The sequence below is a fragment of the Aplidium turbinatum genome, chromosome 3 (genome assembly GCF_918807975.1).
Source record: "Aplidium turbinatum chromosome 3, kaAplTurb1.1, whole genome shotgun sequence".
NCBI classification, from domain to species: Eukaryota; Metazoa; Chordata; class Ascidiacea; order Aplousobranchia; family Polyclinidae; genus Aplidium; species Aplidium turbinatum.
The window spans coordinates 5,374,908-5,401,503 of record NC_137474.1 but is presented as its reverse complement, the minus strand read 5'-3'; the positions used below and the strand labels follow the sequence as shown (position 1 = coordinate 5,401,503).

Sequence of the window (26,596 nt, the reverse complement as noted above, 5' to 3'; positions counted from 1 at the left end):
GATGTGCTTCTTTGGTAAGCCTTGTCATGGAATGGAAGACAGATTTATCAAGACATGCAAATTGCAAAATATTAAGTTGTTTGCTGAAATGATTCGAACGGTAGGCCTACGTTCAAACGGTACGTAATCCTTAGGAAAATGCTGCTGTTAAATTTTTAGCTTAAATTTGGCCTATGGTGTTTAGGTTTATTTATGGCATATTCAACGCGGAGATCACAAAATGTTAAGATGGAATGGAAGAAAATCTCGATGGAAAAAACGTCTTCCATCTCATACCCTGAGCCGGGGTCTGCTACTATTCGGTGAGTTCCTAACCCTGAAACGGCAATGATAATTAGGCTACGGTACCAGATAGTTAAAAAAAAAAATTGAAAAAATCCCCCGTTAAGGGATCGGACTCACCGAAACGGGCCATTCCGCCTGAGCCGTGTGTTGACGTTTTGACAAGAAGATAGCAAAAAGCTTTAGCACTTTTTGAAAGATGCAATTGCATATGTCAAAGCTTAAGTAATGAAGTGACGCTTTGTGTTTCGGTCTCAAAATGTTCAGAAGTTTATATATCGGATCCATCAAGGCACAACTAGAATCAGGATGCAAACGAATGAAAGCTCAGTCAATAAAACCAGCAAGAAGCAGTAGGTAAAGGTAAGTCCCATACTTGATCGGAGGATTAGAAGATAAGGTTGTCATTGTACTAACCCTTCGGCACTAATTAGAGTAGGATGGCCAGTTTCTTCCTTTCAGCAACTATACCCACCCAATTTATTACTCCCTGGGGTAGAGGTGAGCGGTGTTTTCAACAACCAGCTGAAACCCGGAGTCGAACCAGGATTGCATGATTGGAAAGCAAACGCCTCATCTGTTGTGCCATCCCAAGAATCAATAACTTGTATAATTTATTAATAAAGCTTTCGCCACCGTATAGGCGGCTTCAATATTTTTATTCTAACAAAACTATAATTAATATTTCCATTTGAATAATCTACCGTGTATCAGTTTTGGACGTCAACGTCACTGCTGTGATATTCAGAATTACAGAGTACCCGTGAGAAGTCAGTTTTTAGTCGCCTTTTTAACGTTTTGATAAGTCGAATCTGCAATGCAGTTGAGAGCCTTATCCAAACATCGGGAAGACTCCAATGTACAAGAATAGTGATTTATTCGTACGTTGAAAAACAAACTTAGTGAAAACCGTATAGGCAAAAACAACATCAACACTATTCACTAAAACTTAAAGCAAATACACATCAGATTCTATCGCAGTTTGCATATTTTGGATCTTCGTCGTCAAATGGATAATCTGGTACACGATTCAGTAGTGCCTGAAAAAGGGCATGCGTGTTATGAAAAAAAATAACAAGAACAGTATTTCCAAATATTTATTGACGTAGAAAAAGTATGGCTAAGAAATTGCTTTGTAGAACCATAAGAAGACAACACCAATCAAAAAAAGCATGAATCTTGATAGCCTACAATAAAGCAAACATAAATGCAAGAAGGTCTTCAGCTATTCTATGTGTCTAACTCTTGCAAAGCATGATTTACATTACACTGGCAACAAATAAAGGTAGGCTACAGCAAATTTTGATAAACAGCGTTTCAAAATTTTTTATACAAAACTTGATTATCTAATTGCGAACCTTATGATTCTTAGCAAGGGGAAGAGCTGCTAAAGTGCTAAATACCTACCTACAACCAAAAATGTTTAGGCTACATACTTTTTTGGTTTGAATTGAATTTCCCGTTACTGTTCGGGTTCGTATAGCCTACTTATTCATATTTCAGCTACCATTTAATACGTTTTTTGTGATACCAAATTATAAATATACTCTAATATAACAAGTGAAATAATATGTTTTTATAATACCGATTTACTAAATATGCAGGCACACGCGTGTTCAACTCACAAGTAATGGAAAAATTGTCTATGGGGCCATACGAAAGACTGCTTCAACCCAATATCGCTTTATCTTGTTCTAAATTACGTTTCTTGATGAATTTTATTACGAATCGCCGTTTGCTGAATAAAATTTTGACAATAAAGAAAATGTTTCGAACAACTCAACTTTAAAGCAATAATAATTAATTAATTATAGGCTACCTGCTGCAATTTTTTTTAGATGCACATAAAAGCTAGATAACGATTTGTATCATTGAAAAAACAAAACAGAAGACAATCTAACCATTTAACACCAAAGCATTTTTTCTTACCATTAACAAAAAAGCGAGTGTGCCGAACACAAAAGTAAGCAAAAAAAAGATGAAACAAAGTCGGTCCCAAACGTTGGCCACAAAATGCCAATCCTCAAGCGTCTGAAAAATAAAAAACACAACTCTTTACGGCTGTTGAGATATTATGAAACGTAGCCTAATTCTTTTGTTTGTTTACCAAACCTTATGAAAGCCAAATCAGGCAGCTCCAACAACTTCTTTTCTAAGGTTAGTAGCGTTGACAGGGGTGTTTTTGGATCCGGGAACGGGGTGATTTTCGGGGCCGGTAATTTTTCTAAGGGGCCTGGGAACTTAAAAAAGCCACCTTGTATTTTCTAGGTCCGCTACGTTTTTTTACACAGGTGTCTTGATTTGGCGTCCGAAAATGTCATTGTTACCGGGCCCTAATCTCAACCATGCTGCCTAAGGGTGATGCCAAATAAGATATTTGAATATGACCAGCTAATATTTTCCCAACTGCCAGCACACTACTTTTAATGCACAAATTTCCTTATAATGTGGGCTCTGCGAAGAGTCGTATAGCAGTTGAAGTGTTGAAATTTAGACCATGCATGGCCAGAAGCTTAGCTTAACTTATCTGTTGACTGGGTGGTAGACAAAAAAGAAGCACTTCTTTAAATTGGAAATACAATCACACCCGAATTGCTGTTCAAGAAATGCTTAGTATGCTGGGTTCATCAGCAAACGTCCTTGCAATAGGGCGCGATCGGTGCGATCGCTCCCCTAAAAAACAAAAAGTAACGTTATTTACGGTGTGTTTGTAAGGTCGGATTAATGTAGACACATACATATCATGGTGTTTTATTGAAATTCTCCCCTACTCGCTGGATCTACTCCTACGTCCTTACGCAGCCTCATTGAATTCACTGAGACTATAACGGTAAGGTAGCAATTTAATAGCAGAATAGCATCGCTTACAACATCTTTTTCATCGGCTGATCGCATCGCATCGGAAATATATTTGACAGACTCCATTGCAACAGCAACGGCCTGTGAGAAGTTTAATGGATCTCCAGCACTCGTTAGGTCAAAATGGTTTTGATCCAGAGCATGGCTTGAGCTGTGAGAGAAAACATACTTTCAATTAATAAATCAAGCATTTAAAAAAAAGTTATCAACTGTTTTTAAAGTAATATCATTTTACGAATTAAAATAAACGCAATTAATGAACACCCAATTCTAACAAACCACAGTTTAAAACAGTCTAATGAGTTGTGAACCATAATTTCACAACTTGGACAAGATCGATTAATGGATTGGTTTTTGTGTTATTCAGACTTCCACTCAATATGTGGAAGTCTGTGAAGTGTCAAAACATATGAACTGTGTCAAAACATATGAAGGTTTTAGGATCTGTAATTGAAGATTTAGAGTAAACGTAAAGACAAGGAAGTCAATTTTTATGTCCACATTCAGGGACGTCATTTAAATCCTGCCAAAGACACAGTCACATGGCCTTCAGCGGTGTCGAACTGGCGTCCTTTTCTCATCAATCGTCTATGCCGCCGACAGAGTTTGTTAATGTGGACAGAAGGCAAGTAAGCCATTTTAGTTATTGCCTTTAAACTGTCAATAAATCCACTTCTGAATGGAGAGCTGCCATGGAAGAGAACAGCACACGCCGAGATTCAAACATTTTGTTGCTTGATTTTACCGTTTCTTTGATCGCAAACTGCAGAGTCAGAAGAACGAGATTTGAAGCAAAAACGTTTTCATTGAATCAAATCGGACATGTCGGACAGTGTGAGCACAGAATAAGTTCGATTTATAAATGTCCCTGTGATAGGGCTACAATTAACCAGTGTTGTACGCGTCAATGAAATAAATTGACGGCGTCAGCGCGAATTGCCTAAAAACTTTACGACGTAAAGTATTGCGTAAGCTCTTAAAGAAATTGACGGCGTCAGCGCTAATTTTTAGCGCTATTTTAGCCAGGGTCTCACAAAACCAGGGCCGGATTAAGGTTTTGATGGACCTGGGGCTATATGATAATCTGAGGCCTATATTTCATTTCCCTCATTGAATAAAATAACAAAAATTATACCCAAAGTAGGCCTACAGTATTTACTGATAAAACACATTCAAATGACATGTTTTCTAGATTTAGACAAAGAAAAGCTGTGAATAACATTATCGGTGTCTATTTTTCCAAAATTTCGTTTTCAATGCAGAGTAGAGCAAAGAAATGCATCCTTTTCTGGCCCATGAATGAACGCAGTTGATTCTTTACTCTTTTAAGCACTGAAAATGAGCGCTCGCCTGAACAATTCGAAATCATCAGACAAAGATATATTCCTAGTAGCCTACCCTACAACATATACGTTAGAAAATGCATGCATAAACTCATTTTCATTGATGAATCTAAACATTTGAGTTTCTTTGCTGCATTCGCTATTAAAATGGTGTTGTTTTAGCAGTGCAGAAAAATGAAGCATATCTTCATAGGCAGTGATTCTTCTAGATCATCTGGCTGGATAATAGTGAAGCCATGTTTTAGCACTCTCTTCAATTTTACATTTAGACATGGTGTTTAATTTTGCCAGAAACGAAAATCTTATTTGAAGACGATCGTATGCTGCAATTCGGGATTTCATACGCAGAATAATTTAGTCAATGATTGGAAAATATGAGTCTACTTTAAGTCTGCTCGATTGATCAAGTGATGTGTCTTCAGATCCACCTTCGCTATCCAAGCATACTTTTCTTCTCTTCCTTCTTGAAATTTCGTCAATATAATGATGACAGCCACTTAACTCTACCCTTTTCTTCGAATTCTTGAAATTGGGATCTTAATGTATGAACAAAGTCATGTAGACCCTGAAGCAAATTTGTTGCCTTATTTGAATTAATTTTGCTATCTTGCAGCGCCCGACTAGTTTTATGAAACCGTTCCATTGTGCACGACCATAACTCAATTAAAATAACGGTTTCAAGCTTTTCCATTGACAATGATAAACCCCTTGGCTGTTTCTTTAGTCTGTGATTGTTGGTCATTGTTATCGGTGGGCCTTTTTTTTGGTGGGCCTGGGGCTGCAGCCCCATCAGCCTCCGCCCTAATCCGGCCCTGCACAAAACGGAAGTATTGCAACCAAGTTTAGGCGAACAATGGCTATAAATAAAGAGCAGGTTTTATGTTTTGAGACGGTATTGTAATTAGTTGCTTAGCTTATTAGTTATTTCCTTGTAGAAACACAAGCATTTCAAAACGTTTGTCTGACGATCTGCTGCGTTTGGGACGCATGATGTCCTTTCCAAGTGAAAACATGCGTTCCACAGTAGCGCTGAATGGTATTGGTGTGTTGTATTACAAGAACAAGTCTTGAAAACGTTTACTCGGAAAGGGATCATTGTTCCAAGCGTGCTGTGATGGTTTAGCATATATAAATTTTTTAACGAGGTCCACTGCACCAACATCGCTGTTTTCAAGGTTATAGAGCTCTTGAAATAATGTATCTTCAACCTACGCGATGACATTCATTGATTTTCTTCTTTCTCTCTTTGATCCCTCCTTCTCGATACTGCTCACGATATGAGTGATCACCATTTGGCGAACTTCTTTCGCTTGTATTTTCCAGGTAGCCATTCCAACCAACGCGAAAACGGGTAATTCGGATGAGCCGCGATGGCCAGAATACATCGTGATACTCTGATTGTGAAACCAGATTTTCCATGAAAACAAAAAATGGCGCGTAGCGCTTGACGCTTAAAATCAGCCAAATAGTTGATGGCGCTATCACTTCCGTCAACTAAAAAATAAATTGACGGCGCTAGCCTCAGCGTCAACAAAAAGTTGACGCCGTCAAATGACGCCGTCAAATTGACGGCGTCAACGTACAACACTGCAATTAACCTAATGGTTTTTGAACACTGAGGCATGAAAACACAAATAGAAACATAAAATGAATCTACTACCTTGTTATTGTTTCTGTCGATTTGGAGGATTCTTGAACAAAGCTTGACCGTCCGTTACTTCTACATAACGTGGGTGGGGATTTTTGCTTCAATCTAAACTTGGGTGTGAAAGATTTATTCAGGGCAGCTTCACAAGAAACACATTCAGTTTTTGCGGATGAATGTCGCTTTCTCGACAAAGTTAAATTTGATAGTCTGCCGCTACAAGAAGCGGTTTTGTGATTACTGATGCATAGATTGATATTTCCGGTTGATATCATTTGGTTTTGCCTTGAACAGCAAAATTTATGAGCAACTTCCCTTTTTTTGGAGATTTTAGAATTACAATCTTCAAAAGAAGTTGAAAAGGAAGACCGGGAGAAATTAAATTTTCCATTGTCGAGTGTTTGTGCCACACTCAAAAGGCTGCCAATCTTGTTTTTGTTTTGAAGCTCATTTTTTACACTTCGGTTATTTTTGAACTGGCCCCAAGGGTTGTTATTCGTTTGTAAATGTTCCGCGTGGTGGTGACAAAGAGAAGGTATTCCTGACACTGTTGCACATCGTTTTATGGACGGTTGCAAAAGAGGTTCCAGATGTCTTTTGTTAAATTTCTTCTTATCGCACAAGCAGGAAAGTTCAGAAGCATCGCTTTGCTCTGCTTTTTCTAAAGTGCTCCTTGCTTCCAAAGATTGCTGGTTTTTGGAAAACGTTTTTTGGCTTTTGCCTCTGTTTTTGTGATATCGTTCAATAACTGGTAAAAGAGTTTCGTTATTAGGAATTTGAAGATATTTTTTGAAGTTTTTGTCATAGTTTTTATACAGAGTGTTAACTACACAATTTTTTTCTTCATCTTTTGGGAAAGGTCCATTTCTTTTTTTTGTTTTCAGTAAATTTTTCTGGTCTGAATTTCGGACAACACGTTGAAAATGTGGCATGCGTTGCTTTCTGCTATATCTCTTCTTTTTCAAACAGTCAGACTTCGAAAGGGTTTCTTTTTTCAAAACACAGTTACTTTGGCTTGATAATGAATGTTTAGGCTCTGCTTTATATCTGCAAACCTTTATTTCATCCGTCTTGCTGTCATAACGATCGTCGCATTCGTTCTAAAATCATCACAAAAGTAAAGTTACAGCCTAAAACTAATCAATGTGACAACCTCAGAATTTAAGTTTGATTTTGTATACGGAGTATACAGTAGTAGTAGCTTAATTGCAATAAAAATGGAAGGTGTCCGTATACTCAAGCCTAGGGTGCCACAGGCGCCCTCATGTGGCCGAAATCACCTGAACTTTTTTTCTGGTGTGACATTTCACATATTAAGGCACTTTGCAAAGTTTGATTGAGATTGGACAAAAATTGGATGTGCAGATTGAAAACGAAAGTCTAAACTGAAATGCAGTAAAATTAGGGGATTTCCCTAGTTTGAACATCAGTTTTTTTGCTATTTCTCATCTTTTTCTCAACATTGAAACAAGGTAAATTCAAAAATTAGGTTAGGAGACCAGTGCCAGTATGTCAAGATCTCAATTGAGGTCACGCATGACAGCTCCGCCCCTGTTACATTGATTCACCATCTTGCAACATTGAATCAACATAGCTGGTTTGACCTCACTCAGGGTCTTGGAATAAAGGCTTCCGATATTACTATCAGGTATTGGAGGCTCAAAACTGCTTGGTGTTCCTTATTTGCCTGCACAAACATCCGATCCAAACGGAAAGCAAATAGCCAATGCAAGCATGGAATTGTTAAACAATTGGAACTGTACTGCATGTCTTGCTGCAATGGTGTTTGACACCACAAGTAGCAATACGGGCCACAAAACTGCGGCCTGTATCCAGTGCTGTATTCGTAAAAAAAAGCACAGGGTATACTGTCAGATTTTCCAAAATGATAAATAATACACAACTTACAAAATAGTCTTTATTCTACCATAACATGAATTATAAACATCAAAATTATACTAGTACGGAATTAAGTTCATGGTACACCCAGGTACCATTGGTCCTCAAATGGTTAAGTAGTTAGTTAGTAGTTGTCAACAATCAGTAAGGATAGCATAAGCACTCTCTTTGGAAAACCAGAGGGTATACCATAATTGCTCGAAAAAGCAGAGAGTATACTGTGTATACCGCCGTATACCCTCGAACACAGCACTGCCTGTATCCAAATACAAGATCATCTTGGAAAAGGCCTACTTTGGGCAGCATGCAGGCATCATATTGGGGAGATAATAGGCTACTGACGCATGTTTGGGAAGAACTCAAAATAGAAAGCAGCAGTGGACCCAACATTTCCATATTTCAGCGCTTTAAAAGCAATTTTCAAACTCTTTCTGATAGCGCATCAGGTTGTTTTCATACATCAAAATCGCACGAGGAAATTGATCTGCTTGCCAGCAAGCGGGAAGAATTGTCTGAGCTGATAAATCAGATGAAGCTCAATCCAGAATCATCCAAATTTTTAAGAAGCGACTAATTAAAACTTTTGAATTTGTATCAATTGTACTTGAACATTGAGCCACCTACCAGTAAAGATATGTCTCTCTAAAGACCTGGTGCATTACACAGAGCCAGGTGGATGAGCAAACTTATATATTCACTGAAAATTGTGCTCTTACAAGACGAAATTCATAAATTGCCCCAAAAAAATGCCATCATGAAAGCATCTCAACTCAAAAAGTTAAAGAGGTTTCTACAATTTACAGTTTATTTCTATGTAGGCTATTATGGTGGTTTACATGTTGAGGCGAAAAAGAAAGTTGAGGCTTTCAGAGTCGTTAATGATGCCGCTGAGCTAGGCGTCAAGTTGGCCCATGACTTCTTGTCAACTTCAAACCTTGAAGAACGCTACCAAAACATTCTCCAAGTAGTCGAAAATGCGAGGAAGGTATTACCTAATCAACGCACTCGACAACTACAGTCTGAGGGCACATAGTTTTTAACCATGTAATTGTCAAAGTACTGACTGTATAACTCCATAAAGTGTTGTCAGCTTACACAACGTTGCAATCAGCATTATTTGCAGACTGTCATAGCATACCAGTAGCCTATTATGCTGCATTTTACTTCGTAATTAGATACTAGATAGTTGTGTGTTATTAATTGCCATTTTACCTTTCCATTTCAGTATTATTGCGAGACTTAAAATAAATGTAGGCCTCCATAAATTTTACGCTATTGTGATTTTGTTGTTAAGTAGTGGATGTCTGGACTTTAAGCATTGTGCTTCGTGTTTATCTTTCTGTGTTACGTTTTTACTGACTATGTTTAGCGCGTAAAGATCCAAATTTTTGTTTTTGAGTCCAAGTTCCGTACAAACATAGCTGAGATTTGATCTTCAAAGACCAAAAAGTTTTCAATAAACACAAACGATTAGTTAATGAATGTACTTTTGATTCTTCAAATGCTGTAGTAATTTCATCTCAATAGGCATTTTCTTTACATGGATCCTTTTTTATAATGCATGAAACCTCATATTTTTAGGCATTTTTCATAAATTGTTGAACATATACAATTGACACATGGTCTGTACGATTGTAAATTAGTAAGTAAGTTCACCAGAAAGTGTTCGAAGTTCAAATACTCCGTAACTGAGAAGAAATATCTGAGTTTTGATGATCTAGAGAGGGTTTTACTATTGAAATTGTGAAAATTTACCTTTAAAAACTTTAAACTTAATCTGCACGTCCAAATTTTATCAAAACTTATTGAAACTTCTCACATATGCTTTTTTTACCAAGTATCACATATAAAAAAAAGTTCAGGTGTATCGGACGCAATTTTAATTTTTGAGGGGCGCCTGTGTCACCCTAATGGCCATGTTTGTAAACAGCAGTTAAAAATTTGCGTAGAAAATTCATATGTTTGCTTTGTACAAATTCTTCCACCAGAGTCTGACATCGAACTTGTAGATTTGATAGTTTGGCAACACTTTAAAATATAGTTTCGGGAGAGAGTTTGCTTTTTTTATACCAAAGACAGGCAAGACACAACAATACCACAGGGTTGAGCATTACAACAGTATATATTTTACATATTTACAAAATAGTTTAACATTCGAACGTTTTCGGCTTAACCTAAGCCCTCATCAGGAATCTGAAAATATTAATAAAATGCAATAAATTTCAACTTCTTGAAGGTAACTAGCTAACTAATTGTAAGCATCAAGAAATACGCAGCGGTTAAAAGCAATAGTGTGGAAAACAAACAGACGGACGGAAAACAAAATTACATTAGAAAAAGGCAACCACATGACTACAAAAGAATTAGCACCACAGGGTATGTGATCCATCTAACTTAGTAAATGTTTAGTAGAATGGCCGCGCCGCCAGCAAATAATTGTTTGTTTAAATTTGGGTTGTAGCGTTTGATTAATAGTGCTTCCTGAATTTTTGTGTCAAATTGGGATTTGCCTTTGCGTAAAATTTTAAATGAGTTAGCAGAGAATTTTCGATTTGTGCAAAAGGAACGCTCCATAATATGGTCTTTGATGGCACTTTTCTTTAAGTCTTTAAAGTTCAAATGCTCCCGTACTCTCGTGGTCAAATGTCTGGTGGACATACCGATGTACGTCAATGCCGAATCACACGGACATGTAAAACTGTATACGACATTTGAACAGAGAGGCGAAGGCGTCTGGGACTTTAGTTGAAAATACGAACTAATTTTGAATGTTTTATAAACAGGAAAAACGTCCACATCAAATTTACTTTTCATAAACTGTCCGATTTTACGAGCAAACGTTTTAGAATCTTTTCCCACAAACGGAATGGACAAACAATGCTTCATATTTAACTCATTTTCAGCCTTTTCTTGTTGGTCGGAATTCGTGGAGATAAAGCGATTCAATATTTTTTCAAAGTATAATTTTGGATAACCATTATTATAGAACATTTGTTTTAATTTCTCTGTTTCAATATTAAAAAGAGCATCATTACAGCAAATCATTTTAGCCCGAGCTAATAGGCACATGATCAGACCAGATTTCCATTTCGATGGGCATAGTGCATCAAAATTCAAAAACAAACCAGTATGGGTTGGTTTGCGCCAAACCCAAGTATCAAATTCGGTGGCATTAATTTTAATTTCAACGTCCAAAAAGGCAAAGTTTTGCGTGCTTTTTCAATTGTAAATTTGATGTTTTTTTTTTTAAATATCCAAAACAAAACTTCGAATTCGATACTAAGCTTTTCATCACATTTTTCTTATGATCGTACTGATAATGATCCAATAGGATGCGTAGTGTGATAAAATATTTAAAACAAAGTAGACAGTATCACAATAAATCTGAAAAATCAACTTTATTGAATAAAACTTTCGCCACATGAGTGTGGCTTCGTTAGTTACCGTCTTACAGTACTTTGTAATCTTATAGTACTTACTTTCAAATATCTTTATTTTCTTTCTGCATACACCCAAAAATTATTAATTTGTACCATCGACGACTGCACTAACTAAATCAGGGGTTCCAACCTTTTTTACACCGTGGCCTCTTTCGAAATTTTTGAAAAATCAATGGCCCCCCTATTTTTTCAACCCAATAAAAAAATTAAGAAACGTCATTTTAATTAAAAAATTTGTTTATACAGCAACTGGTAGGCTAATTAGAATCATAAAATGATATACATACAACACACTATCATAATTATTCAATCATTTATAATTATTAAATTTTAATTTATTTATTTTGTTATATATTGTTGGAGTGGACATAGAGATGATAAATTAAAAAAATTTGCATTTTTTAAATTTTTCCATGGCCCCCTTGAAAAAGGCGCATGGCCCACTAGGGGGACATGCCCCGCAGGTTGGGAACCCTGAACTAAATTGTACTTTTGTTTAAGATTTGATCACCTGAAAAAGATTTGCTTTTGATTGTTCAACCAGCAACCGCCTCGCGCTTTTTGGCTTTTCCATTCCAAGTATTCGAGGAAGAACCACGATGAACACATAATAGAACAATGGCGACATTTTGCAGGAGGATTTTGAGCGGTGGTGAAGCTTCAACACAAATACACTGCAGCAACAAAAAGTGTTTCTGTGTTTGCCTTACTGCTGACCAAGATAAATATGATAAAAGTTACATAATAGATTGAGTTGCGCTTTTAGCAGCATGATTGCTGTTTACTTCACAAATGTAGATACTAAAAACGAGCTGTTTTAGCCTGACGAGGCCCGTTTGCTGTGTTGGTAGCGGTTTGTCGCTAGATTTCGGAACACAGTTCCCTAGTCCCTATAGTCATATGCAATGTAATGACGAACGTGTTCCAAAAACTAGCAACAAACCGCTACTACCACAGCAAACCTGCAGCATCTGGCTAAAACAGTTCGTTTGTATCTACACTTGTAAAATATTTAAAACAAGTTTAAAAAATCCGATAGAGAACTGTTGGTCGTACTTTAACTATGAAAATTAGCAAGCAAAACTGCATGAAACAGGATTCTAGAACAAACTTAGCAAGTTGTTTACGATGACATTGAGCTCACTGTTTTCGCTCTTCACGTAACAAGTTTGTTAACACATAGAAATCAAGTTCGGAAAAACACTTTTTCTGTCTTTTTTTTAAAACATTTTTGACAGTAAAAACCGCTAAAGAGTCCATCTTCATAAAAAGCACTTTTTATGAAACTTTTGTGATAATTAAGTATCAAAAAAATAACAATTGTTTTTTCATTTAAAATTTCTACATCTAACAGAAACACGCTCACACCAACTGACCTGAACACAATTGAAAGAGTAACGGTAACCATGGTGAACAATAGGTATGCTCCGATAAGGGGAATTCCCAATGAGGTTTCAGGAACTCTTCTTGCCAAGAGGAGAAGGTAGACAGTTAGATCTAGAGAAGATGCAAAGTCATTGACTAAGATTTCGTCGCTTAATTTTACGTATGATAATTTTTTTAGCATTTTTAACATTAACATTTTTTTGGTCCCGATGAAGTAATGGTCAGTAAATCTAAGCTAGCTATGACAACTTGGTTGTAGGAATATTCATTCTCGGATTGGGAAAGCTTCTTTGAGAATTAAACTTGGCAGTTTTGCATCCTTGTAGAGGCTTTGAATCACTGAAGCAGGCGCGGCCATTGAGCCTGACTGTAAAGTTTCCGATTTTAGGTGTGTTGTTGTCTGTGAATTATTCTACCACCTAAATGCCGTTGCATGGAGAGCAGTCTTTGAAATGCGTTGCTCAAGCACCCAAGCCAACAGTCGAACTAGCAACACTTGATCTTGCCGTGTCTTTGTGCACAAAGTCGACGCTTAACCAACTGAGTTAACCTTCACTAAAAAAAAGATATCATAGTTAGTAATATAGGGATATTATTTGTTTCGCGAGGCGAACTAGCTTCTTTGTATGACTGTCCGAGTTTAGCTTATCATTTACTTTTCTTGATGTGTAAATTTATTGCATTTTTTTTCAGTTCGTTTTCTGGTGTGACATCTGTAACTTTTGTATGATAATGAAGCGAGAAGTTACTGGAGAGTAAGTAGCCTACTTCAGAAAGATTTTGATAAGTTTGACCGTATGTTCAGGCCTCCAGAATGTTCACATAATTATTTTTCACATCATTAGAAAAACATAACAAAGTTTGGAAGACATTAACGTTTGCTTACAGCCTATTTGAATTTTTTATTGTAAGGTACTCTGAATCGGATTCTTTTCATCGAGACATAAAACGTTTGACGTCTTTTTGGTTTACATCAAAAATACTAAACTTTGTTATGTTGCTGAGTTTTATATGTTTGCGGTGCAGTCACTTCAGTGAGGGTTACGCAAACGGAAACTAGGAGTGATAAACGTTCGACGAAACCACTCAAGAGTAAAGCGCTTCCGCCTTAATGGGTTTGATGCATGTTTTGAGAGCACAGTTTTATCTTTATATTTCATTCAAGTATCAAAGATATTGATCTGTGTTTGCGATTTTAGTTGTAATTGCGTCTTAATAATCCATTTGACGTCATGGGACTGTTGTGCAAAAGCGAACGCGGAAGTAATTTACAGAACCAAACACCTTTTACATTCTTAGGCACAACAAATCAAAGTATCAACCAAAATTCTATTTTACAACTTTTTTAAGAATAGAAAACCGAGAAGTTTAAACATTTTTGTCATACAAACAGGGGGTTTAAGACAATATTGTGCCATACTTTTTTGTATGATGATTGGGATACGTGGCGTACGACGGTACGATGACCATTCTTTTGTATGTTCACTTTTTTCAACAGACCTTGAACATTGTTTAAACACACACTAGGTTTGCAATTTCTTAATAGCTGCTGTTCAGATCCTATCAAAATCAACTGATGTGATATGATATAAAGTGTCACTGTGCAAATCAAACACGTGTAGGTGACCAATCAGTATGTGTATGGGATCCTATCAAGCATGTGTTTGAAACTTTCTATAAAATGTAACCACACAAAAAATAGTCACTGTAAGCCACTGGAGGATACTAACCAAGCAAAACAGAAATTCCCATTGTCATCTTTTCACTTGACGCGCTGGGAAGAATGAACACTAGGACAGCCAACCAAGATATGAGCACACATGGACATATGATCTGATTGACGTAGAACAAAGGCCTTCTCTTCAAGATGAAATTCACTGTAATGTCTTGATACTTATCGTTAGAAGGATCTTCAACTGTCTTTATGGGACAATGTACGATGGTCCATTCGCCTGTATGCAGTGATGGGCATTATCGGCGATAATTTATCGGCGATAAATTTTTATCGCTTATCGTTATCGCTTAATTATTTTTTCAGTTATCGTTTATCGTTATCGCCAAAGGCAATATTTGATTATCGCCGATAATTAATCGCCGATAAATTTTATTTCGGATCAACACAAGTGGAAAGACCATGAAAAGTAATATTTTTACTAGCCACCTAATTCATGAAACTAAAATTAAAACCAGTTCTTCTTCAGTGCCTGAAGTGTGTGTGCACAGGTCGTTGTCATGGGAGGGGCACGCCCCGTGTAGCGACGGCCCTGACAACACAATAATTTTTAGAGTTGCAAATTGCAATGCAATGAAATGCATGCAACAAGTCTCTTGTTGTTTTGCTGCAATCTGCAATCGCGAGTGAGTTTTACAATTAAAATGTAAGCGCACAGGCGGTACAGATTCCTTTGAAGCGAAGCGAAAGAAATTGGCAAGTGGTTTATGAAAGCGTCGCAATACGACTCCGCTTTTACATCGGAAACATGGTCTTTCGCGCCACCATCACTGAAACAAGTCATTGCAAAATATGATATTGCTTGAAGCATTTGACATGCAGACCGACATCACACTTTTTTGCATCTTGTAGTAGTTTTTGCATGACAACAGGCGCATCGAGTTGCGTGGTAAAATTATGCTAAATACAGTATAACCTTTCTCATTTACCTATACTGCATAGCCGAGTGGTGAGAGCTCTTGAACGGCAATCGAAAGGGCGCCGGTTCGACACCGCTCATGAGCATACAGCTGTGTCTTTAGCAGGACACTTAAAGGCATACCTGAAGGTGGACATGAAGATTGGCTTCCTTGCCTTCCCGTCCACTTAATCTAAATCTTCAACCACCGGGCGTAAGCCTGGATACGACGACGATTTACCTATGCGACATAGCCTACCTCAATCAAATATTTTTATTCCCACTAATAATACAGTGCCTATATTGTAATTCTTATCTCAACAACTCAGCGTTCTGCAATTGCTTTAATGATGGTGTTCACGAAGAAAACAGAAAAATTTATCTGGAATTATCAGTAAATTACGATAATTATGTTATTGTTCTTAAACAAACACGACTAATTTGACAAGCTTGATGGATTTCACAGTATGCACATTTTTACTACCAATAATGCTTAAGATTACTGATAAATTTTCAAGCATTTTGCGTTTTTTGGAATTTTTTCAATTATTGCTGACTTTGCTGTAAACAGCTCGCAGAAAGCAAAATACAAAGTTTGGAATTTTTTATGGTATTTTCATTTGATTTAATTATTTTGCCTACTGCACGTAAGCGATAAGCACGGCGGTTACCTCAGTGGTTTGATTCTGGATCAAGAGGTTGAAGATTCGATACCTACTGCCGCTGTTGCGATTCTATTCATGCATAACTTACAAAAAGTTTTGTCCCTTTACAGTATATTATGTTCGATTTTTCGTCATGTTGATGAAAACAGTTTGTGCTGCATGGGATAGGGCAGCGATAATCAAGAAAAAAAAATTATCGTTATCGGACATTATCGGCGATAATTTATCGTTTATCGTTATCGCTTAACTTTTTTTTGATTTATCGTTTATCGTTATCGCTTTAGGCATTTTTCGTTTATCGATTATCGTTATCGCTTAACTGAAAAATGAGTTATCGCGCCCAACACTGCCTGTATGACATCACAAAACTGCAATCAATCAACTGGAGGATTTTGATGCTTAAGAGAAGTTTATTTCAATTATTACAAACAAAGGTTTTCGAAAAATCTTTTTTCTTGTTACCTTCACTCAAGTAGCTGGTAACGAGAAAGGAACATTCAGCCTATTTGAGAATACAAACTGTTTCTGTAGCTTGTAGCACGGGTCTTTGAACTTGTTTCAGTGGAGCGCTAGGTGAAGTTTGCACAAAAACACATATTGGCAATTTACGACAGTCCGTATGTCCATGGACTTCTAAATAGTAGCACCTGGACTTGACACGCAGTGACCAACATGTGGCCAAACAGTTGGTACAACAGTTGGCCAACAGTGGGCCAACAGCCAAGTAACTAACCCTGTTGGCCCACTGTTGGCCAACTGTTGTACCAACTGTTTGGCCTCATGTTGGCCACTGCGTGTCCAGTCCAGGTGCTACTATTTAGAAGTCCATGGTATGTCACTGCGACCTAACTTAATCCATTTCTTTTAATTTGTTTAAAAATTGTTCAGGACAAGTTACAATTGCTGTACTTTCACAAGAAAAATAAAAATCGATTTATTTTCCCTTGACTTAGTTTTAATCGTCTTTTGCGCAAAATCGATTTCAACCTATTCGAAGAGAGATTTTTTAGCCAAGCATAAAGCAGATAATTATCCATCGACCATCACTATGATAAAGGCACATAAAAGCTGAAGTGGTAAAACACCCAGTATAAACTTTTGGTTTCCTAAATTAAACTGATATTTGTAAGTAGGCTATTTGCTTTCCGCTTGACTGAATTGAATTCTGAATGAAAATCGAATTTCAGCTAAATAAAGTTGAATTGATCCGAGACAAAATAAATCTAATTATAATACAAGACATTTTTAGCTGAGTACTTTGTAACAGGCCTTCGACACCTTTCAGAAGAGTAGCCTTTTCTTAAAAGAATAATCTTTTTTTTTTAATTACGTTTGATACAACGCCATTGCAAAATCAAAACGATAGTTTTGAGCGTCTACATACGCACAACTTGAAAAGCACTCTTGGTTTTGAGAAGGTTATATGTTAGCGAAAAGTATCGAATTATAAAAGCTATTTGTCGGTTTGCAACCAAAAATAAGTTGAAATGTTGCTGTAATACAAAGAACGATAAAGAAAATGATCAAGTTATGGAAATCGTTCTTCTACTACTTCTAAAAAGTTAATGTCAATCTTTCTTTGCCCGATTTTGATATTGAATGGTAGAATAACAACGTTTGCAAGCTCACACTCATATCAAATCGTCACTGTAACTGCTTGATATTATAAACTATAACTTACATTATATGTAAAAACAGTGGAAACACGTTCATGCTTTGGTGGTGCAAGCATTTATTACTTGCAAGACAATTACCAGCATGCGCTGCACATTTTAAAATGAAGACACAAATTTATAGTTAATGAGTTGTTGATTTAAGTAAGATTCATGCAGTTTTGAAAACTTTATGTTGCGATTACAATGAATAAATGTGGAGTTATATGATGGTTAAAATGCTCAGTTTTAATAAAATATAGAGCTTCATTGAAATATATAAAAAAGTTGTTTGAAGTAGGAATTATAAAAGAAATGTTAGCCCCGTTAGCTCAGCTGGTTAGCGCGTGACTTTGTGACCGAAGAAGCTTCAAGATCAAGTGACGCTGGTTCGACTCTCGGGGTGTGCGCTTGAGCAGCGGACGTTAAGAACTGCTCTCCATTCAGCGGCATCTAATGGATGGAATAATTATCCGGCAACGAGACTTCAACAATCGGAATTTTCACTTTGTCAATCTCGGTAACCGACTGTGCTTTAAAAGCCTCTGCAAGTAGGCTATGCGAAACTACCAGGATTACCCTATCAAGGCTTTGTTAGTCCGATGATAAAGATTCAAAACCAAACCAACCATGTTCTCTAAAATCTAAATAACGTTGTGCTTTGTACCGTCAGCTGAGCTCGGAAGATTCAATAAAGCGGTTATAAATTATCATCATTTTTAAAATAAAATAAAACAAGTTTCTTTTCATTCCAAAGCCTTTCATGCTCTGTATAATTAGGCCCGTTACGTTTTCATGAAACAACAATTTACAAATTATGTTTTCGATCTCCGTGGCACGCAAAGTCGTCAGAGACTCTCATCAAAACAGCATTGCGATTTCAGGTGAAAAATAATATGTGATCAAATGCAAAAGTATATTTTCTGAAAGGCAAGATGAAAAAATAGTAGATAGTTGTGATAAAAGATTTCTTTCCATCGATCGCCCATTCGTTGATCTGTTTCAATCGATACAATCTTATAAGGATTGATTAGCTTGGTGAACTAAAACCACATCACAATGCAGCTAAAAAGAGAAATTCAAAAAGCCACCGTTTTAGATCTAATCTCTACAGATTCCTAAAATCTTTGAAAGCTCACTTTTGCATTGGATGTGCTGATATCTTTATTTAAATTTCACAATTTCAATAAAGCCGTAACGCGCATCAGCCCCGACAGCAAATTAGTCGTTTTCTACATTGAATCAACGTCTGCAGACGTTGATTCAGTGCACAAAGCGACTGATTTGCTGTTTGGGAGAGTTCTGCTCTAACTGTTGTTCACACAATGGTTTCCTTGAAAAAGTTCCACAGCCATTGGAAAACCAATGTAAAATTTAAAACGTCGTTTAGAAATTAGTTAAAAAAATAATTTTTATTTTTTCAACACACAAGTAGGCTATGGCAAAGAAAATATTTATATTTTTTAGGGGTTTCGAACACTCTGAACGTGAATTCATAACGCTCGAGTTGGAGTCTTAAATTTCTCAAGCTTTTGTGACCATGTCAAACCTTGTATTTAGAGAATTAGTTTGGTCTCGAGCACGTTACGTTTTACGTTATTTTTTACGGTTTTGTTAAATGTTATGGCAAGAAATAGTTTTCGCTCTTCTGGTCGGAAGCCAAACATGTAATTGAAACAGAGTAGGCCTACCAGAAAATGAATGCAATTTAATTGCTATGAATTGAAATCGAAACTATGTCTAAGATAGTTTTACAAAGAATTCAACATTATAACATAAAGATTCGTTGTATAAGTGTAGATGAAATAGCAATCTCTCATGCACGAGCTGCATAAACGTTACCGTTATCCATGTATGCTTCTTTGTCCAGCACGACTTTATTGTAAGCGCTTTTTATGAACAGTTCAGACTTGTCATAAGCAAAACTCTTAAACCTGAAATATTTACCAGAATTCAAAAAGTTGTACAACATTATAATAGTGCATGTATTGTACAATGCTATAATAATAGCATACTTTTGAAGTCCACGAAAGAACGGGAAAGTGAAGCTAGTCTCCGTGTACACTCGCCACAAAAACTAACTAAAATAAACTAAGCTTGATCAAGAAGTGGTACGCATTGATACGGGCTGCCCAAGGTGTGTGATCGTAAAAGGTTGGGAACCACTTAAAACATATCGTTAAACTAAAACAGCCTATTTTTGGAAAGCATGTTGTTTATTAGTCGTATGCTACTAATGGACACCGAACTGATTCTCTGTCAAACTTCTGATATTCTCTCTTACCAATCAACTAGTCAGCACAAAGTTGCTGTTGCACGACAAATGTAGGGCACACAGTCATTTTCGTAAAGTATTTTGTCTCCTGTATGGAGAACATAATTGCTTTCCTCCATTTAAAAGTGCAAGACCACACTTCTATACGTAGTGCTACAAAAACTGTGTTGTTCAAATCTTCTTTTTTGTTCACTCTAAAACAACGAAAAGTGGTTCCTCAAAATCAAAGGATTTAAAAATCATACTGCCCAAACAGGGCCTGATTAAAGCTCACGAGGGCCCGAGGCACAGCTAATTTTAGGGGCCCCTATTGGCAATCGCTTTCGATGCAGAGCAGCAGTGATCAACTGAAGCCTAGCATAACAAGTAACTTTCCAAGTAGCAAATCTGCCCAAGACCATGAAAGCATTAATAATGATAGAATATAGGTGCAATCTATTTCGTACCCTGAACACTTCGTACCCCCATTTCGTACCATGAAAAGACCGAGAGAATAATAGAACAAAGCCGAAGTCGCTGATCGGAGTTTCCGCAAACATTCAAAACTAACTGAACTACACTTTCTTCCTCTCAATGCTAGACTGCAGTTTTATTATTGTTGTTTGGCTTACTCTAACCATGTTTTCCTTCTTTTTGCTATTCGAAAATGCGTTGTTTCAATAAAAACGTGAATCCTGGGCCGTATTGCATGACAGCCCCCATGAACGACTTTTGCTCATTGTGACGTCACCTACCCTAACAGGAAAGAAGCAAGACAGTGGGGTGCATTGGCATTGGAATTTTCTAGCTGTAGGCTAGTATAGCATTGGTAACACAACGTAAGCTAATGACAGTGTTAAAATGTTTGCGGAAACTCCGATCAGCTACTTCGGCTTAATTCTATTATTTCTCTCGATCTTTTCAGGGTACGAAATCGGGGGACAAAGTGTTCAGGGGACGAAATAGGCTGCATCCATATAATATTATGCCTCGATGGACATCTCAGTGGATGATAACATGAAATTCTACATTAAAAGTGAAATAACAGAAATATTGTGTACAATGTAGGCTACAACATTTTAACACCAAAAATTGGGGGCCCCCAAAAGCAGGGGGCCTGAGGCCTGTGCCTTGTGTGTCTCATGGTTAATCGGGCCCTGTGCCCAAAGTAGGTTTAAACTTTTATTAACTTTGAAAAGGTTGCAGAAGTAGCTACAATAATTTTGTTATTTTTTTTTTAATATCAAAATGAAAATTTTTAAGTAAATTTTTTTCAAATGCATCAACAAAGAGAAAAAAATTTTAATTTCAAAAACAAAATTACGAAAAAGCCTGGAAGTAGCCTACTGGATAAAACTTATATGTTCAAAGATCTCAAAAAGGTCGTTTTTGCATAGGCACTATGATTCTTTTCATTGTTTTGGTAAGCCTTATGCAAATCCAAAACGACGATGGATCAGTCAAGTGATATCAAACCGAAAGAAAATAATCTCAAATGGGAATCACAAAGCAAGTGTGAAGCCAAAACGAATTTCTTTGATGCTTCAGTTTAATGAAAAACCAGCAGCTGAGAAGTATTTTGTCTTGATCGATAAAAGCTAAAACAAAAAGACAAGGCAATGTCTTGAAATAGCGGGAAGATTATTATTGATCCTATGAAAAAAAAAAACGTTTTTATGGTGTTAAAAAGCAATTATCATGAACAGATCAATTCAGCCATGAACCAAACTCTGATTAAGCCAAAGACGAGGAAAATGATTGAACGGCATGCTACTACTGATAGCCTAGTTCACTCAAGTTCATTTTAAACCTTTATTTAAAAAAAACAACTCTCCTGCTTATTTCTACCCCAATTACAAAGAAGTGCAGGTGTGAAAACGCTTGGTCCCATACCTAGTAAGGTAACTGAGGGTCTCAGAAATTCAATAAGGCCAATCACCAGCTAATGAATTTTTTATGATTCAAAAGTAGATTATTTAGGTGTGACAAAGAAACTTCTAAAAAGTTGTAATCTCCAGCTGAAAAGATCGTCATGTAACACGTGAGATTTTGATTTTAAAAATGCTTTGTTGCATAGGAGGTGGGGATTTAGTCCAATTTTATTTTTAAAACAGTTTCACAAAAGAGTAACACCAATCTTATACTTACAACAATAATTAATATTTATATAAAGGCATGTCGCCTAAAATATGGTGAACAGTCGTATGCTAAGTCCAATACACTTAAGCTATACGGTATTGAACTTATGACAATTCAACACATTAGTAACAATTTCATTGTTTTTTTATTAGAGGTAAAATAAACTTGGCAATAAACCCACAAATAAAAAATAAAAGCAAGCTTTAGTACAGTGTTTCTCAACCTTTTTTGGCCCAACACCCCCTTTATAAACTGGCGAAAATTTATCGCCCCCCAACAAAAACGATTAATTACGAAAAGCCAATATATATTTGCGAGTAGGAAAACATTATACTGGTAGTAGTGGTTACGTCATAATGGAACTCACCAGATTTTGTGATATACTGAAAAATTACTGAATTTAAATTTTAAACAGATAGCGTTTGTACACAAAACGGTTGGTCAATCAAATACGACGATGGTGTAAGAGAAATTGTTGGCTATCCTGCGAGCATGTAGAGTAGATGCCCAGGCAGCCATGCCACTAATAATCAAAACGCCCCCCTTAGCCGAGGTAATCATACCGCTCCCCTGCTAAAGCAAAACGCCCCCGGGGGGCGGTACCGTCCCCGTTGAGAACCACTGCATTAGTATAACAACTGGGCCATTCGGCCCAAAAGAAAAAGGGATAACCTACTTCAGTGTGCAGTTCTGCCAATCGAAGGGAAATAATCCAACTTTAATTTTACAGGCACTTCTGTACAAAGCAGCAGGAAGCCATTCTATCTTTCCAGTGTAGTTCAAAAGAGCATTCACTGGCACTGATGTGTCGTAATTCCCATCGTTGCTAAGTAAAGTGATAATATTAATTGCGACTGAAGCATAAAGTATATTTTTCTCTTCAAGACTGTTGTTTTTAAGATAAAGTGCAGCAATCGATCATCACTGGAGTTGATATTAAAACAACAATGTGATTTAAACTTCTTACATCTATTAAATTACAATTAAAAATCGACTAAATTAATTTCTGTATAAATAACTCGTTCAAAGGTAATTCATAAACCTCGGGTAGGAGCCAGAAGAAAGGGTCGAGAAAACTAAAAGTGAACCAATAGCCATATTTCTGAAGCAAATGTAATATTTGACAACAAGGAAAAGCTTAACAATTTGTTTTTGTCCTTGATGGAGGTAGTCTTTCTTCTACTTCTTGTCAGCTACACTCCTCCTCTTGAGGTGCAATAGCGCACGATATCTTTTTTTTTAACTTACTTGTTATGTAAAGCAAGATCTGGCTTCCATATTTTATGAGAAGGAACACGAATCTGCGAAATCCCTCCAAACACCTTTGGATTCCAAGTTAACCTGGGATCTTCCCAGCGGATTGTGACGTATTGAGATGTCGTCATTTCCTCTGTTTTTTCAGTTACACTAAACACATACTCAGCTTTAGACACTGCAAGAACGCTTTTAATATGGTTCATGCTAGTACCACAGAGCCATGTTAGTTTCAGCATGGGTAACAAGTGTAGTCTATGAAGCTACCACACACGATCATCATGACAAGAAACAGCTTGACAGCAAAAGTAAGGTAAAGGACCCACGCGGCCTTTGCTTGTGGCCCGAACCAATGGGAAATAGATAAATCATCGCGACAAAAAATGACAGACATCAAGCATACAGTAATGATGAGCATACAGTAATTTGTTTAAATAAATTTAGACGTTTTTTTTTTTTTATTTAAATGCAAACAGTCAACAGATTCCATGTTAGAGTAAGAAAGATGCTAAAGTTTGTCTGATAAACAATGATTTTATTATTTGCAGACTACTGCATAGTTATGAATAGTTGCCACATCCTTGCCAACCTGAAGACCCAGTATGTAGTAGGCTCTTGATATTATTTCTTTTTCCAGACATACAATTGAACGGACAAAACAAAATGTGAACAAAGTAGGTCTACAACGCCGAAACAAATTGTCCTTCTATTTCTATTTTGGTTCTTAATTAAAATAATATCATTGAGCTAAAGTACATTGTGTTGTTGAAGATCTGGTTAAGTTTTTGAAACAGGTTAGATTGTGCTTCCAACCTGATAAGTTGTAGAAGTGTCAGATAGAAGGTTACGTTGGTCACATCTCCAAGATGACGTACAGGTCGGATGTGTTTGTTGTAATTACGAAACAACCGATGAAACAATTGCTCTCCGTCTGTAGAGGCAGAAGACATTCCTGAAATTGTGCAAGTAGATAAGTCTATCACCTACTAGTTTAAGAAATGGTAGGGCCTACGCATGGGAGAGGATAACACCCATCATCAGTACGGAAACTATCGAAATGGGCCTCACGACTATGGGTCAGTCAAGCGGCCAGTATTTTGTACAAGAGATGGTAAAAGTATGTTTTGAGACGAGAATACTTTCAACTGAAGTATACAAACTTTCATATCCTAAGGAAGTGAATGTTTTTCAGTACTTTAATAAAAATCCGGATTCATAATAAAGAGACAGTTTTTTATTTCCAAATTCTTCTGTTGATTCACTTTCTTATTGCGCAATCGATAATTGTGCATTTTTACCACACGGTTAAGTGATTTTTGAAGGACAAAAAACTACCAAGGAAAAAACGTAGCATTCGCATCTTGATGTTGTTATTTAGTTACAACAAAAAATAACAATTTTTTCTTCATCCATTTCGACCCCCAGTCTCTGCTTCATCTCTCATCATCTATTTTCACAGCTCCCTATCCCTTGCAAAAAAAAAAAAAAATGGAAAAGTCTACAGCCTATTGCAAAATACTGGCGTCTGTTGGCCACAAACCATTTATATATTTGTCTGATCAACCAATTGTTTTACGTCCATTGCTCTTTCAAATAACTGGAGCAGCGTTCTTCAACCTGGGCAGTCGATACGTCACAGGGGTGTTTGAGTACGAAGGGGGCATGGGGATTAAAAAAAAAAGATGTAGTGCATCGGAGTCACAAAGGTTGTGAGCATGCACCAGTTGTACTATTGTTGCATAAACTGAAATCATATATTGCTTGATTGAGAGAGTGCTTTATAAAGGCCGGAGGGACAAAAAGTCTTATTGTTATATTGCAATAAGTAGGCTAATAACCACAATTTTGCAAGGGTGCATCATGGAATAGCAGCATTAGTTCTGAAGGGTGCGTGAAAGGAAAAGATAGGTTGAAGGTCACTAGACTGGAAGACCGCAAATTGTTTGGTGCAATAATAAAGGTGTCGTATAAAGCCAATGACTTTAAAACATAAACATTACCTCCTCTTGATAAGAAAAATAAACCGCCACCGACAATCGATACGGAAAACCACGACCATTTCTTCATAGTGCTGTCAATCGCAATTTAAAAGAGAAAGTATGGAAGAGTTGCAAAAATAATCAAAGCTGTAACACCTGAAATCCAACTTGTTAAAAAAGGTGTGAATATAAAAACGAAGTAGGCTTTCTGATAGCATACCTAGTTTTGAAGCAATAAGTTACTTTTATAAATTTGTAGGTTAGGCCCACAGTCTGGACGTCTACTATTACCAGCGCGGGTCAATATTTTAAAAGCTCGCACAAACAAGGTTTTGAGCGGCATAACTTGCCAGTATACGAATTATAATGATACCGGTATACGACGTCTTTAGTAATCTAATCGGTAAAAATACATACGCAAAAAGTCCATACAAAAAATATCTAGCCTACATACCTACGGATAATTTCCCCACTGGAAAATATTTCCTCTCTTGAAAAATAAGAACATTTTCTGGTCTGAATATTTTCTGTAAGGATATTTTCCTTTTGTATACTTTCTGTATGGATTTTTACCTAAATTCGATTTTTTTTATCTTCAAATATAGTGGAAATTTTCTAAACCTTAACCCTGACAGTAGCGCTGCCAAGTGGTTTGGAAAATTTCCAACCTGGCCCAAAAGTAAATTTTAGCATGTTAACACAAGCCCAAAATCAAAAAAAAATTACGCAAGGAAAAGAAACTGTCTATCAACTAATTAACACGTTCGGTAAATAATAAAGTTTTATCACAAAGAATTCCATTCGAAATGAAAGCAAAAGAAAGAGTTTTGTGTTGTTTCGATTCGATTCACAAGAATTTTTTTTTACTGTAGCCTACTTACAAAAAGCGAGACCGAAAAAAAGAATTTTGCACCTAAATAAAGAAAACCTTTTCATTTCTTTTACGTTGAAAATACTTTAAAGTATTTTTGTTTGAACGGTCCTACTATAAGAGTGATGAAAGAACACTTTTGTTAGGCTTGGAAGCCTAAGAGTGTTGGAAATGAAATTTCTTTGGCCTAAGGGAGATTTTAGGTAGGTTAATTGGTAAAATCTACACGGACACAATCCATACAGAAAATATCAATAAGTAAAATATCTTGACTGGAAAATATCTACATAGAAAATAT

At 36.6% G+C, this 26,596-nt stretch overlaps 1 protein-coding gene and 1 long non-coding RNA gene across 5 annotated transcripts; one reads left to right on the top strand and one right to left on the bottom strand.

The window, feature by feature from the left end:
• The first annotated feature begins 183 nt into the window (after positions 1 to 183).
• LOC145766277 (uncharacterized) lies at positions 184 to 2,015 on the top strand. The gene is made up of 3 exons (XR_014288701.1): positions 184 to 302; positions 550 to 645; positions 1,887 to 2,015. It is a non-coding gene; the product is annotated as an uncharacterized LOC145766277 (long non-coding RNA).
• LOC145766275 (uncharacterized) lies at positions 1,149 to 25,798 on the bottom strand. Of its 4 annotated transcripts, none has more exons than XR_014288700.1 (13): positions 25,449 to 25,798; positions 24,262 to 24,400; positions 23,443 to 23,601; positions 22,871 to 23,020; positions 19,644 to 19,735; positions 14,585 to 14,806; positions 12,845 to 12,965; positions 11,980 to 12,142; positions 6,145 to 7,229; positions 3,151 to 3,292; positions 2,212 to 2,313; positions 1,908 to 2,020; positions 1,260 to 1,322 (listed from the first exon to the last, which is right to left on the bottom strand). XR_014288700.1 is itself a non-coding variant. In XM_082577949.1 (13 exons), the coding sequence occupies exons 1-12, from the start codon at positions 25,513 to 25,515 to the stop codon at positions 1,926 to 1,928; spliced, it is 2,493 nt and encodes an 830-aa protein (XP_082434075.1). In that variant the 5' UTR covers positions 25,516 to 25,798; the 3' UTR covers positions 1,284 to 1,322; positions 1,908 to 1,925. The 4 variants fall into 4 exon arrangements, 3 of the variants coding, with proteins under 3 accessions (XP_082434074.1, XP_082434075.1, XP_082434076.1); XM_082577949.1 differs by having other exon boundaries at positions 1,284 to 1,322; positions 1,908 to 1,976; XM_082577948.1 differs by lacking the exon at positions 1,908 to 2,020 and having other exon boundaries at positions 1,149 to 1,322.
• Positions 25,799 to 26,596: the final 798 nt, after the last annotated feature.